The sequence below is a fragment of the Mandrillus leucophaeus genome, unplaced genomic scaffold (assembly GCF_000951045.1).
Source record: "Mandrillus leucophaeus isolate KB7577 unplaced genomic scaffold, Mleu.le_1.0 Scaffold37, whole genome shotgun sequence".
In the NCBI taxonomy this organism is placed as follows: Eukaryota; Metazoa; Chordata; class Mammalia; order Primates; family Cercopithecidae; genus Mandrillus; species Mandrillus leucophaeus.
In genome coordinates, this window is record NW_012103920.1 from 7,265,261 (window position 1) to 7,278,986 (window position 13,726).

The 13,726-nt window shown below is 35.2% G+C and overlaps 1 protein-coding gene across 2 annotated transcripts in view; it reads right to left on the bottom strand.

The window, feature by feature from the left end:
- Positions 1-13,726, bottom strand: part of CNTNAP4 (contactin associated protein-like 4) — a 276,153-nt gene that overhangs the window by 16,057 nt on the left and 246,370 nt on the right. For both annotated transcript variants that reach the window (XM_011990104.1, XM_011990105.1), the window contains 4 exons: positions 7,012-7,251; positions 4,470-4,694; positions 2,960-3,093; positions 2,058-2,145 (listed from right to left, as the gene is read on the bottom strand). In XM_011990104.1, coding sequence (XP_011845494.1) covers positions 2,058-2,145; positions 2,960-3,093; positions 4,470-4,694; positions 7,012-7,251 — 687 coding nt within the window. The remainder of the gene's footprint in view (positions 1-2,057; positions 2,146-2,959; positions 3,094-4,469; positions 4,695-7,011; positions 7,252-13,726) is intronic.

Below are 13,726 nucleotides of genomic sequence, written 5' to 3' on the forward strand. Positions count from 1 at the left end.
ATCAGCTTATGATTCCACTCATTAATGGCATCTACTGTACTAATGTAGAGTTTGGGGGATGAGGACTCTTCCAAATCACAGCTGCACGTATTTTTAATTCTGTGAATAATAACAGTTATGTGCAAAGGTGGGCTTAAGTGAGGACAGAACAAGGAACAGAGTCTTCTGTGAGCGTGATGTTCAGCAAAGAGGTTTTCAGACAGACTGCCTCATTGCAGAGGTTGGGGCTCCACCCTATGATCCCTACATCTTTGCCTCATCCTGGGTCTATCTGGGGCTTTCGTCCCTTCCCCAGCCACCTGCATGCTTACCTCCCCCAAAGCTGACAGCCATCTGTAGGGAAGTAGATCGATCCCACAGTTAAAACGGTTGAGGCTTTGTTTTTGTTGCTGCTTGTTTGTTTAGATTTTTACAATTCTCTTTGGCTTCCTATGCTATGCCATAGCTATAAATGGAATAAAACCCTCTAACATTGTTAAAAAAATAATATTCAGAAATATCCTAGTTACATATCCAAAGGTAAATAGGCAGAGCTAAAGGGTTACAGATCCAGAGCTGAACAGTCTCCTAGACACTAATGTTCTTACCTCCACAGTGGCCTGAAATAGCTATAAATATTTCCCAATACTAAATACGAAATAACTAAGTATATTCTCTTTTAACAAAGGGAGAGCCTAGCCATGTTTTTCTATGCATCTGAAGTTTAGTTTAAAGCTAATCCTCATGTGCACAGACTTAAGAGTGCACGTTGTCTTATCTGTTAATTATACATCAGGGGACAAGACTTGAATCAACTTTAAAGCTACAGAATAAAGTGGAATCATCATTTCATGCTAAATATATTATTGGCTATATACATAGTCTTAGAGCAAATGATACACATGTCAGCCTTAAATAGTTGGATTTATATAATAACACTGTGGGCCTCCCATGGAATTTTTCAGTCAAGCTTCCAAACATCTAAGAAGTACTTTGCACATATTTTTTGTGTCCACTATAGACAGTGGAAGAACATTGCAATTCATGGTATTTCCCCTGTTTGTTTAGAGAATAAGAACACATAATCTTGGTGCTCATCATAGTACTTGAAAGCCTATAAATATTTATTCACTGAACTATTAACCTTCTGAAGGGCCAATATTTTGATCATTCACCTACGGGTTTAATCAAACATTCTCAAGATTCTGAGATTAGGTACAGGCAACATAAGGAATGATTAATTGAGGTACAAATAACTGCAAAGGTCAAAAACTAAAATTCCATTTACTGTCGTGGACAAAATATTTCAGATTAGTGTCAAATACCAGACTAGGAATAAAAATTAGGCTACAAGAACCCCCCTCCCCTCAATAAGGTGAAATTCCAATACTCTTAATGATTTATGTAAAACCAAAAATGAAATATCTATTAAAATTTACTTTTCAATTTAATCCTTGTTGGCAAGTGTAAAATAATGCAAACATATTCTGATGTTAAAATGGCAACAGTGCATTTCTACTCCAGTGCTGTAATTAAAGGTAATTGATGGAAATAAATAAGAATTATAAGGCATTTATATTGCATCTGAGCAAGCATGGCTGCCAAGGGCAACATTGCAACAAGGCAAAAAGAATCCAAATCATAACCTGAAGCATACTAACTAACTAGAAGAAAAGTAATTGCATTCTTCTTTCATTTTTAAATCTAATCTTAGTTTTATCATTAGAGGAAAGTTTGTATATTTGGCACCTAATTAATACGACTTTGCTATTTTTATTTTTAATTATTTAATATTTTTGAAATGTGAGAATACCGTATTTCATTATGCTTTATTGAGACAGGACTGAGACCAAGGTGACCTTAACATTAAAGGAAGATGCTTGCTCATCACGCAGGATGCCCCTACTCATGCTTGCAAAAGCCTCTACCTTGATTATCACTCACTGCATAATCAAAATAGGCAAGGGATTTCCTTTGCCATGATGAAGTGTGTGTGTGTGTGTGTGTGTGAGAGATATGACTTTTCTGATCCATGTTTATGTATCATGGTTAGGGGAAAGGTTATTTCTTTCACTTACCTAAAATCCTGCCCAATACCAGAGATTTGACTGCACTGAATTCTGTGCCTGATGACAGGTGAACTTGTCTCCTTGTATTATTGTCAATCTACAAAATTATTACACGAGATAAAAACATCCAAATGGATGACGTTTAGTTGAGAAGACAGGAAGCAAAGGAGGACAAGAGAAAAAGATAAATTAAGCAGTTGTTAGCATGGCCCCAAACATTTAGAAAAAAACAAAATTTAAAAACTTAGCCACTTAGAAAGGATTTTCTACATTATTTCTATACTACCTTCAGATGCCAGTGCATCTACCCTACCTCCTAGCCCCTTGCATCATTTTATTTTTCTCCACTGGATAAGGAATCCAAAATAGATGAAGCCAACAAAAAGATACAAAAGGTTATTTTTCCCCTTAACACTTTTACTTGGTGTTTTTATTTGAGGTAGGCAGCTAAGAAATTTTCTTCTAGGTAGGGTACCAAAAAATTATTAGTGCTTTTCTTCAAAAACTGGCTCCATGAATAATTCCACCTTCTTTGCTGTGACTCACATCATTAACAAAAATTCTGACATCACAATCATTATTTTTGGATAGATTTCTTACTGCATTTATCTAAAGTAAACCGGTTTCATTAGCGTAACAATGGTCCTACCAGTAGCACACTATGACATCATTGTCCTTCTGAGCAGAAACAAGTTAGAAAAGATCGGCATTTTAAGTATCTGACATAAATAATATAATGAACAACATCTTATTGCTTAAGAAAACCCTGACTATATTTGAGATCTATTATCTACAGAAGAAGACCACTGAAAGTGTCTCTGCTTATTGTGTTCATTATCAAATTTCTGCTTGAGACCCTTCATGCTGGAGAGCCATTAAAATGATTGCTGCTGCTGAATTTACTACATTACCTCTATAAAGACCACTCCTTCTTCTCTGTTAATCACTACGTGGTGAAGTTGTCCGTCAGCCATGTTTTTAAAATCAAAGTTAACAACATCAGGCTCTTGATATCTATTTAGCTTGTACCTGATCTGCAAACTTCCTAGAGTGGGGAAAAATTGTGACTCTTTTAGTAAAAATCATACTTTGAGAATGGCTTACTTAAAAATCAGAGTCATGTTTTGTTGCTATTTATTCATTTCGAGGGAAAAATAGGAAGATAGCTTCTTATAATCCCCAAGAGTCAGTTTCCAAGTGAAATTGCAATACTGTATTTTCAAAATCAAGACCAAGTACGTTGCACGTAAGTACTCTCTTTCCTGTAAGTCTTTAATTTAACATCAAGATCTCAGATTAAGCATATGCAAATCTATGCACTAGCTTCTCACTTAAAAAATAATATTAAATATTTCTGAAATGCCAAGCTATTGTTTAATATTGCAATAATATTCTGTTTCTACAATATTTTAAAAATATATCTCACACTCTGGAAATACAACAATTAATGAAATTATGAAAGGCAAATGTAGTTTTACTAAAGATAAGAAATATGTCCAGTGGTCATGGTCATAGACTTTGAAATGAAATAATGGTAAGATTAATGATTTTAAGCCAAATTTACCATCAGAATTAGTACTACTCATTTAATTGCCTGCAGAGATGTCAATTAATTTATTTCACAGGATATCTTTCAATTTGATGAAGAAAATGCCATAATATATAAATCAGCTTCAAGCTCAAAAGGCACAGTACGAATAAATACACTTATCGAACAATCTTATTTTTATTTTGGTGTTCAATACCCTTGGGATATATTTGAATTAGTTGAAATGATATAGTCGCATGTTTGTATGTTTGCTTTTCTTATCCAGAGAAGTTATTTCCAAAATTTTTTCCTTTAATCCAGATATGGGAAAGAGAAAAACAGCAGTAAATGGTTTTCTGTAGGAAACACATTTCCTAATCTACATGCCCTTAACACTGCATGGATACACCATTTTTTTCCCATGATGATTTTTTTAACTAAAAGTACAACTAAAAGGTCATCTTGTGGACATATTCTTATCCATAATGCTGGTTTATTAACACTCCCTTAATGTTTCCTTGCTTTGATTTGCAGGAAATACTTATGTACAACAGGATACCTTATTTCCAAATGAACTACAAAACAAATATAGATATTCATATGGAATAGTCAAGGAGCTTCTAACAATAATATAGTAAGTGTTTTATATAAATAAAATCATACATTGAATATGTAAAATTATCAAAATTATAGAGATAAAGGTATCTTAATCATTTTAAATAATCCTTTTAGATTATACTTACAGGATAGTACTAAAACTGTGAATACAAAAAAACAGGCACACTCCATTTTTCTGTTTGTAGTTTGAGAAACCAGAACACAAGAATGATCCATATTATTACAGAGCTGGTGTTCTAATTTAATTTTCTCTCTCTCATCTAAAAAGAACTCACCATTTTTGGCAATGATAACAGAAAGGTATTCTTTGTAAAAGGAGCTCACAAAAAGCAGCAAGCTTGGTGTTCGTGTTGTTCGGAAACTAAATTTGATCATTTCTCTGCTCAGCTTCATATCACCATGAAATGAAGCAGCGTGGGAGCTGGAGTTTTTACTTAAAAGATAATTTTCTTGAAAATTGTATATCACGGACGAGCCAGATCCAAAATATGCAGAAATCTCTGAAACAACATATATATTTTTTCTTAAAAATTTTAAGTACAAGAATCTTGCTTTAGTTACAATAATTAATGTTTTAGTTTCTTTAAATGAGTTGCATGATAGAAGAACCAACACTAAACTAGAATCAAATAATAAAGTAAATTAATAGAGCTTTCATAATGATCTTTGAAATGGCTTTCTCTTAAAATCACATATAATTAATGCACTATTATAATTTTACAGTTCAAAGTTAAATGCTTTCTGAGTTCAAACACAAACCAGGCTTGTGTTCTATCTCCTTGATCATCTACTTTTTTATTTACATTTTAACTCCCATCTATTACGTGCAGATAGTACACACTAATCTTAAATGAAGCGTATCTTAAAGGAAGTCTAGGGCATCCTATCTACAAAATAGGAAGGAAGGATGTTTGACTCTCTTCTTTCCCAGGATCGAGAGGCAGAAATTTTCCTTTAGGTCTAAACATTTTCTCATAGTTGTTGTGTACTATAAAAAGAAAGCCAAGTCTAGTATTAACATGAGAGAGGGAAATAGCATCAACAAATGGAACTAACCAACCTCTTTTAAATCATTTTACAAAAGTGTAATATTTTTCTTGTATGAGATTAATATCCCAAATTCTCTCTCTTCTTTCTTCCCCTCTCTCTCATACACACACCAAATACATATGTATGAAAATGAAGAGGATGGCAGAAGAAATAACTCGTTTTAAATCCCCGAATCTGCTTCTCTTCATTACTAAAAAAGGACTGGTTATTGAATACAAGTTGTAGATGATACTTACTGGATCACACAGTAATGTTTAGACTCCCTTGACATTTTAGGGTTTTTTATTGTTTCATTATTTTATTATCTATAACATACATTTTATATTCAATATAATATGTGCATGCAGAGTAACATTTATAGTTGCACTTAGCAAGATGAACTGGAAATTATTTATATCCAAAAAACGAAGACATGTTATTTTAAATAAATGGTCTTAATTATCACTTTAAACATGAAAAGTGTCCTAGAATGGTACCAACAGTATATGATTATGATCACAAGTTGATTTGTAAATTACAGATTATTCCTGAGAAAAGCAGATGACTTGAAAAGTACATATGGCAAACTTTTTATTAGCTCATCCTCATGCTTTCTTTGTAAGTCAGGAGTTGTTTTAATTTGGAGCCAAGTTTTGTTAGCCTCCTTCAGGAAAAGGTTCAATAGCCAAGACACACTTTAAAGTAATTGAATTTAAATTGGATGTCAGTCTTCTATGAGGAGCTATGAAAGAATAAATGTTTATATATTCATAGAAGTCTGTCCAGAACACTTAATCCTACAACTGTTCTTTCCTTCTTCCACGACGTATATCAGAGAATGAGAGAAGCTGAAAACTATTCTGCTATTTTATTTCACCAGCAGATATTCAATATATCATACAATAAAATGTATGATTAATGTATAAGTGTGTCTATTTTTATAATGCATCAATATTTAATGGTATACTGTTTATATTTCTGGAAAAAATATGCCAAAAAACTCAAACAAATAAAAATAAAAATAAATGCATCTGAAATATCCTTGCATTGTTGAGTATCTTCAACAAATATAATAGCAACAGCGCCAGGCATGGGGGCTCATGTTTGTAATCCCAGCACTTTGGGAGGCTCAGGCGGGCGGATCACTTGAGGTCAGGAATTTGAAACCAGCCTAGGCAACATGGTGAAATCCTCTCTCTACTAAAAATACAAAAATTCGCCAGGCATAGTTATGGGCTCCTGTAATCCGAGCTACTCGGGAGGCTGAGGCAGAAGAATCGCTGGAACCTGGGAGATGGAGGTTGCGGTGAGCTGAGATGGTGCCATTGCACTCCAGGCTGGGTGACAGAGTGACAGAGTGAGACTCTGTCTCAAAAAAAAACAAAACAAAAGTAATGCTTTAAATGATTTTAAAATAAAGAACAGCACCATGGGGCAGGGTGTTGACAACCATATTATTTAAGAGAATCAATGTTAGGTATAAAAAAGCAGACTGAGCAACTAACACTTTAAAATACATAAAAGAGACTATCAATGGATTTATCATCAACAAAGATTAGTTTGAGTCAAACATTTAAGTAATGAAGTATGATGGGCTCCAACTTTGAATATATGATGCTGTCTTATCACCAGGATCTTGTATCTATTCTTTACATTCAATAGATTCTTTGCCGAAGAAACTCAAATTGATTTTTTGTGTGTTTCAAATAGCTGGAAAGAAAAGAACTGGCAGACATTTAATTCACATTGAATAATTTTTCCTCTTACAGTCTTCCGTGCCACACTTACCATTTGAGCAGAACGGCCCTGTGAATGCAGAGAAAGTGCAGTCACAAAAGAACCCAATGGGTCTTTCTCTGCATTTCCCTCCATTGCGGCATAACTTCCCATAGCTGCTGCAATGTCCCCTACAACCTGGCTGCACTTCTGGAGTCACCTGGGCTCTTTCTTCCAAATCCAGGGTCATCCCATTCAACTGCAGAGACCGAATGCAGCCCAGAAAGCCTCTTTGTCTGGTGGCCGTTCCACCTAAAAAGGAAATACTGCAAATGGAAACATGTTCCTAGGTGTTTTATTCAGCATTTAAAGACCAAACAAAACTGAGGCCTTACAGAGAACAGCAAAAAAATGGATGAGCAAATATAATTTTGGAAACACAATTCATGGCCAAATATAGACTCCAAGAAAGACACAGCTTTAATTCAATTTATTTTAAAGTTGACTATGTTACATATATTTTCTAAAAAATATTTATTGATCTTTAAATTGAGGAATAAAATAAAGGTTATACACTACTCTCATTCAAAATAACAGTGACATGTATCGCTATTTTAATGTAGAAACTACTTTCTGGGAATTTTAATAAGTATATATTGCTGGGTAAGTGTGGTTTGTCCTTCATATTTAAACCCGATCATAATTCTGGGAGAGTTTTAACTTTGTGAGAATTACGAAGGAATCCTTGAGATCTTCTGATGGTGCATTGATATGGTCCTTTGGTTGTTATCCATTCATTGAAAAAATGGTAATTGAATGTCAGATTATTTGTTTTTGTCTGACATATTTTGCAGTGATTGTTTTTCTAAAGCTTAGTCTAGTGTTCAGTGTTTTATGCTTGGAAAGATTCTTAACAAAATTGCAAAAGGGGATCGATACAGAAACAAGTGATATAACATTCATTGAATATATAACCATATGTACTTACCAAGTCACCCTTGAAGAGGTCTACAGTGTTTGGTTGGAATCAGACCCTATTATTCTAAGGTAGAGATTCTCAAACTTTAAGAAATATGAGTGACACATAATCACATGGAGAGCTTCTAATAAATTGACTCAGTAGCTTGCTCCAAGAAATACTGGTTCTGTGGTCCAAAAGTAGGGTTGTGAATCTCAAGAGTTAACAAGGCTTGCAGGAGATTCTAATTCAGATGATCACTAGACCATCATTTTATTAGCACTGTCCTGATAGGAGTGTAAGCCCTGGGTAGACTCATACATAAATTTGTGTCCAGGAACACTCCAAGTTAATACTCAGAACTTGAAGCGGGAAAATAGTACCCTAATCTAAATAACCTGGCAATTCTATTGAGAGGCAATTAGACGGTTGTGAGGCCTCTAAAAAGAAGCTCCATCTTTGGATAAATGATGCTGTCTCATCACCAAGACCTTGTATGTACTCTTTACATATAAATTCTCATTTCCTAAAACACATTCACTTTGTTTCTTCCAAATCGTTTAGGTAGCTCCTTAACCTAGCCTTCATTCAACAAGGGCTACTTCGATTGCTACTGTATATCCAGCACAAAGAGCAGTGGTAGACAAATAATTTGTGTTGTAACTATTAAATCCATTCCTTCATTCATTTGTTAAACCACATTATACATCGAAGTGGGAGATGTGGGCATAGTGCTTCAAGGGTAAGGAGGGGGCCCCTTTTGCCCCACAGAGATGCTTGGGTCTCTGAGACTGAGAACGAGGCCTAAATTTAGTGAACATTTCTAATAAACTAATTATATATTTGCAAATAATGAAAGACTATGGAAAGGAACCTCAAAGAATTCCTGAGGATTCTGGACTTACGGACACTAACACTATTCAGAATTCAGATTCATAGCTATAACTGTATCCAAATTGCTGTATTTAAATGTTTATTCAAAATGTTTCCATTTACATAATATGTTTCTCCTCCATGAAGGATGCCAAGGTCTTAAGGGTGTTAGCCGTTCTATTTATAAATCTATTTATAAATCTAGAGAGTGTAAACATATTGCCATTGTCATAAGTGAGCGTGGTAGGGATGGTGTTAATTTCATCACAGTTTCAGAATGCCTGGAAATCTTCTTGTTTAATTCCTCCTACATTTACATTTACTTCTGTCATTTTTTTTAGGTTTTTAATATGGGTGCCCAATTGAGTTGTTTATTCCTTTTTGTTGTTCTGTTTTAAAAATTAATAGACACACACTAATTGTTCATATTTATGAGGTATGTAGTGATGTTATGATATACATACTATGTAGTGATCAGATCAGAGTAGTTAGCATCTCCATCATCTCAAACATTTATCATTTTTTAGTGTTGGGAACATTCAATATCTTCCTATTTGAAACTACGTACTATTGTAAATTATAGTCATCCTACAGCGGCATACAACACTAGAACTTTCTCCTCCTATCTAGCGGTGATAGTATATCCTTTAACAAACCTCTGTGCCCCTTCCCTGTACCCTCCCCATCTTCTACTATCCTCTGTTCTACTTTTGACTTCTACAGGATCACCTTTTCCTTACATTCCTTATATGAGTGAGATCATGCTGTGTTTAACTTTCTGTTCCTGGTTTATTTTACTTAACATAATGCACTTCAGTTCCATCCATGTTGCTCTGAGTGACAGGATTTCATTCTATTTATGCCTGAACTGTATTCCATTACATATATACATCACTTTTTTATCCATTCATTTGTTATTGGACACCTGGGTTGATTCCACATCTTGGCTATTGTCAATAGTGTTACAATAAACTTAGGGGTGCAGCTGTCTTTTCAATAAACTGATTTTCTTTTCTTTCAATAAACGCCCATTAGTGAGATTGCTGGATCCCATGGTGGTTCTATATGCAGTTTTTTTAGGACCCCGCCATTCTTGAAGTCTCTCTTCTGCCTTATGCTCAGGATTTTTCTTTCCTTCCATATCAGAGCTGCTACGCCTTTATCTTCACACCTCTCTATTCTTCCACTCTGTTGACTCAACTCAGTGAGCTCCTAGGGTCCAAAGTCTTTGGCCAAGATTCTTTTGGCATCCTTATTGGATATTTCTTCCCTGGGTAAGGTCCAGCTCACATCTGGTTTTCGCATGGCACAGGAACTTTTTGCAGGGGGCCACATTCTGTGAACTCTGAATTAAAGGTGTATTCCTGGTATATTTAATTTACTTTGTATTATCCCACATTAAATCATAGTATACAGTCAATGGTATACAGTAACATTAAATCACATCGTTATGCATGTGCTGCTCTGAAACACGCACAGTCTCCCTAACTCAGGGGCTTATCTTATTCTGCCAGTAACAACACAACTAAATAACTTGGGGTCCAATGACTGACTAAAGTCCATTTCCAGCTGTTCTAACTGAATTTTTCGTATTTAGTTTGTTTTGGATGATGGGAAACTAGGGACATAGAGAATTTCAAAGATCGGTCCACAGGTCCATCTGAGGAAATATTAGAATAAACACATTTAGTTAGAGGCAGAGGTAGGATTCAGACCCACACATAGCCTTTCATTCCAAGGAAGTTTCTTTGCACTTCACTCCCCACTCTGGTAAAAGAAGAGGACTTTTCCATTTTCTTGTATGCCTCAGATCATCTTTGGATTGAACGGCACTTCAGCTCTCCAAGCTTTATCTAGCAGCTCTTTCTGGGCACTGAAGGTATAAAACTATATGAAATCAATCTTGCTGACAAAAAGCGCTAGTAACAAATTTAGATGGGGAAACACAAGATTACCACAACATAATAAAAATAAATACGCAGTAAAGAAGAAAGTCAGAGTGTGGGGTGAGTAGCAGAAGAAGATAAATGTAAACACATGTGAAATATATGCTTAGATAATATTTGTAAAAGTGAGAAGAAAATCAGTATGCAACTTTATAAACAGGATATCTTAATTCTGTACTTTTTATTTACCTAACCATATAGTTTTAAGCTACATTTTAAATGACCAGAAAACAACATCTAATTAGACACAAACTGTTGTGTCACACATGTATTTAGAATTTTTCCTTTACTGTTAGGTTTCAAGTTAATAACTTTGTTTTCAGATGTAACTATTCTGAAAAACCTGGCTAATGTAAATAGGATTGGGCTTGAAAGCTTAATTAAAGATTCCAGTGCCTTTTCAGGGTTAGAGTGTGTCCAATTAAAATGAGTTGCAGTTTGGTTAATTGATTCTGGATGTTTCCACTGAGCTATTACGTTTGGAACTGTCTTCCAATTAATTTTCTATCAATTTACCTGCCATGCTATATCAGATATAATGAATTTCGGGACTTCACAACACTGAGTATCTTGTGAAACAAATGCCCAACCTCTCCATGTTTATTGAGTTTAACCAAACCTGTCCACTTATGTAATGGTATTGAGGTCTTGCATCTAAATAATTTGTCTGGGTGCTGAGTAGAGACCCAGCACCAAACCCTTTCCTCTATTATTCTCAGCAAATTACGATAAGTGACAGATGTTACTGTCATGGAGTAGAAGCTGGTTCTTTCCTATGCCAATTTTCCACTACTTTTGCGGCAGAAAGACCTTTGAGATGACACTTTAAATTTTAGTGGCAAATTATTCATGTGCTGTGCTTGAATATTATTGAGAATTAATTGGGAACAACTGCATAACTCACACAGGGGCCTTACAGAAATAAAGAAATCAAGATCCTCAACCTTCTCTTTAAAATTCAAAGCTATAGAAATTTGCCTGGAAGAGTACATAGTGTCCCTGACCTTGACACTATGGCAAAGAAAAACTGGCAAAGCCCAACCACAAATTAACTTGGGGCAGAAAAGTGACAGGGCATGCAGGCTGGGCCCATGACCAAGTCAGGAGATTGAAGGGAGAAAGTCGTCTTCTATATGTCAAGCATTGGACTGTGAGCCCTGTCTGCATCCTGGTGGAAAACTTTGCCTTGCAGAATTAGGGGTGTTGGTTAATATAGAAGGCAGGGAATCTGGAGGCCCAGCTCTAAGTCTGTCATGCAATGTTCTTCATTAAGCAAAGTCCTGGAATGGAGGGGAGGAAGAGGACTATTCTCCCTCGGGTTCAAAGAACTATCGCGGTTCAAAGAGGCAGCTGTTGTTAGCAATAGTGTCATGGGCAGAAAATTCAGTCACTTTTCCCTGAATCAAAGTCACTGGTGAAAATGTGCCCCAGTCATAGAAGGAGCAGAAAGAATGAGTCTATTTAGACTTCTCACATGTTGAAGCCAGAGCAACTCTCTAGTTTGACCATGCTAAAGCCTATTTTAAAGAAATAAACTGTTGTTCATTGATGAATAATCACATTCTCTTCTCCTCAAATATCCCATCTGAATTCTGACCTCAGTCAATGATCACTAAGATTTACTACTGGACATAGAAAAGTACATTGGGGACTTCTTAGGCTAATCATGAAAAAGATGCCTCAAGGAGGGGAGAAGTGCCTAATTAAGATAAATGATTTGATTATATTAAAGAGAAATGTGACCTTTATTGTACTGAATTCAAACCTAAGGCTGCTTGATATTCTCTTCCCATAACTATATTTTAGCGTATCAAAAACCAAAACTAAAAAATAAAAAGCTGGAATATATTATAATTAATAACTTCTGTCCATTCAAAGACACTATTAACAATATGAAAGCACAATCAACTCACAGAGAGGTTGAAGATCTCATAATAAATCTATATGAAAAGGATTCATCTGAAATATATAAAGAATTCTTATGAAATTTTTTTTTAAAAAAAGAAGACAATCTCGTAGAAAATGCGCAACAGATCTGAACAGCCACTTTATAAAGGAAGCTATCCAATGGTGAATAGAGATACGGCACTATTTCCTGTGCTTAGCCTATGCATATGCTGTGACCTAGAAATTTCACTCTCAGGTGAAATCACAGAAATACATGCATATGTTTACACAAATACACACACACACACAGCTGAGACTGATCACTACGGTCTCAGAGCTTCAATATGTTTAGACTTCAACATTAACCTTTGCATGTGGTTTTTAGCAATTGTTCACTCTAAACAGTCAATAAATATGTATAGATTCGATGCAATTCAAATGCAAAGCAAATTACTTCTGACTATGTCAGGGGTCCTTACTTCTCCTCCAGGTGAGAGTCACAAAGTACTGAGATAAAGTTTGCCCTGTCTAAAAAACTGTCAGTAAAAGAATTGAGACTGAAAACAAAAATTGCAGAGCTGGTTGCATGAAAATCAATTCAAGGCTAATTTAAGAAGCTTCTACGAAAATGCTGAGTTTACAAACCAAAATAGAAAATGACCACGGTCACATTTCAGCTTTTAAAATGATTGATTCTTTTCTCTCCATCATTTCTATGGTTGGAGAACATTTGTGAGTTTACGATAACAGCGGTGACCGGATGCTAAGTCCTCAGTGTTAGCAAGTCAAGGGCACGTGTTCAATACGCTGATTTTTTAAAAGACAATAAGAGGCAGTTCTGAATAGGACTACTTAAGATAGGCATAAATCTCACACACACACACACACACACACACACACACAAAGGACAAAGTGAAAGAACATGAAAAGGATAGTAAAGACCCAATGTCACAACTAAGAACAAAAATGGAGAAAGACGGGCTACAAACAGAAGGCGAATCCATTTTATCATAAAAAAGCAATGTGATGTGCTGGCTGGAATCATCTGGAGGAGAGGAGGAGATGTTCATTGTTTTGGTGCTCATTATGTCTAATCTGTCATGTTACAATGATGTTAATTCTT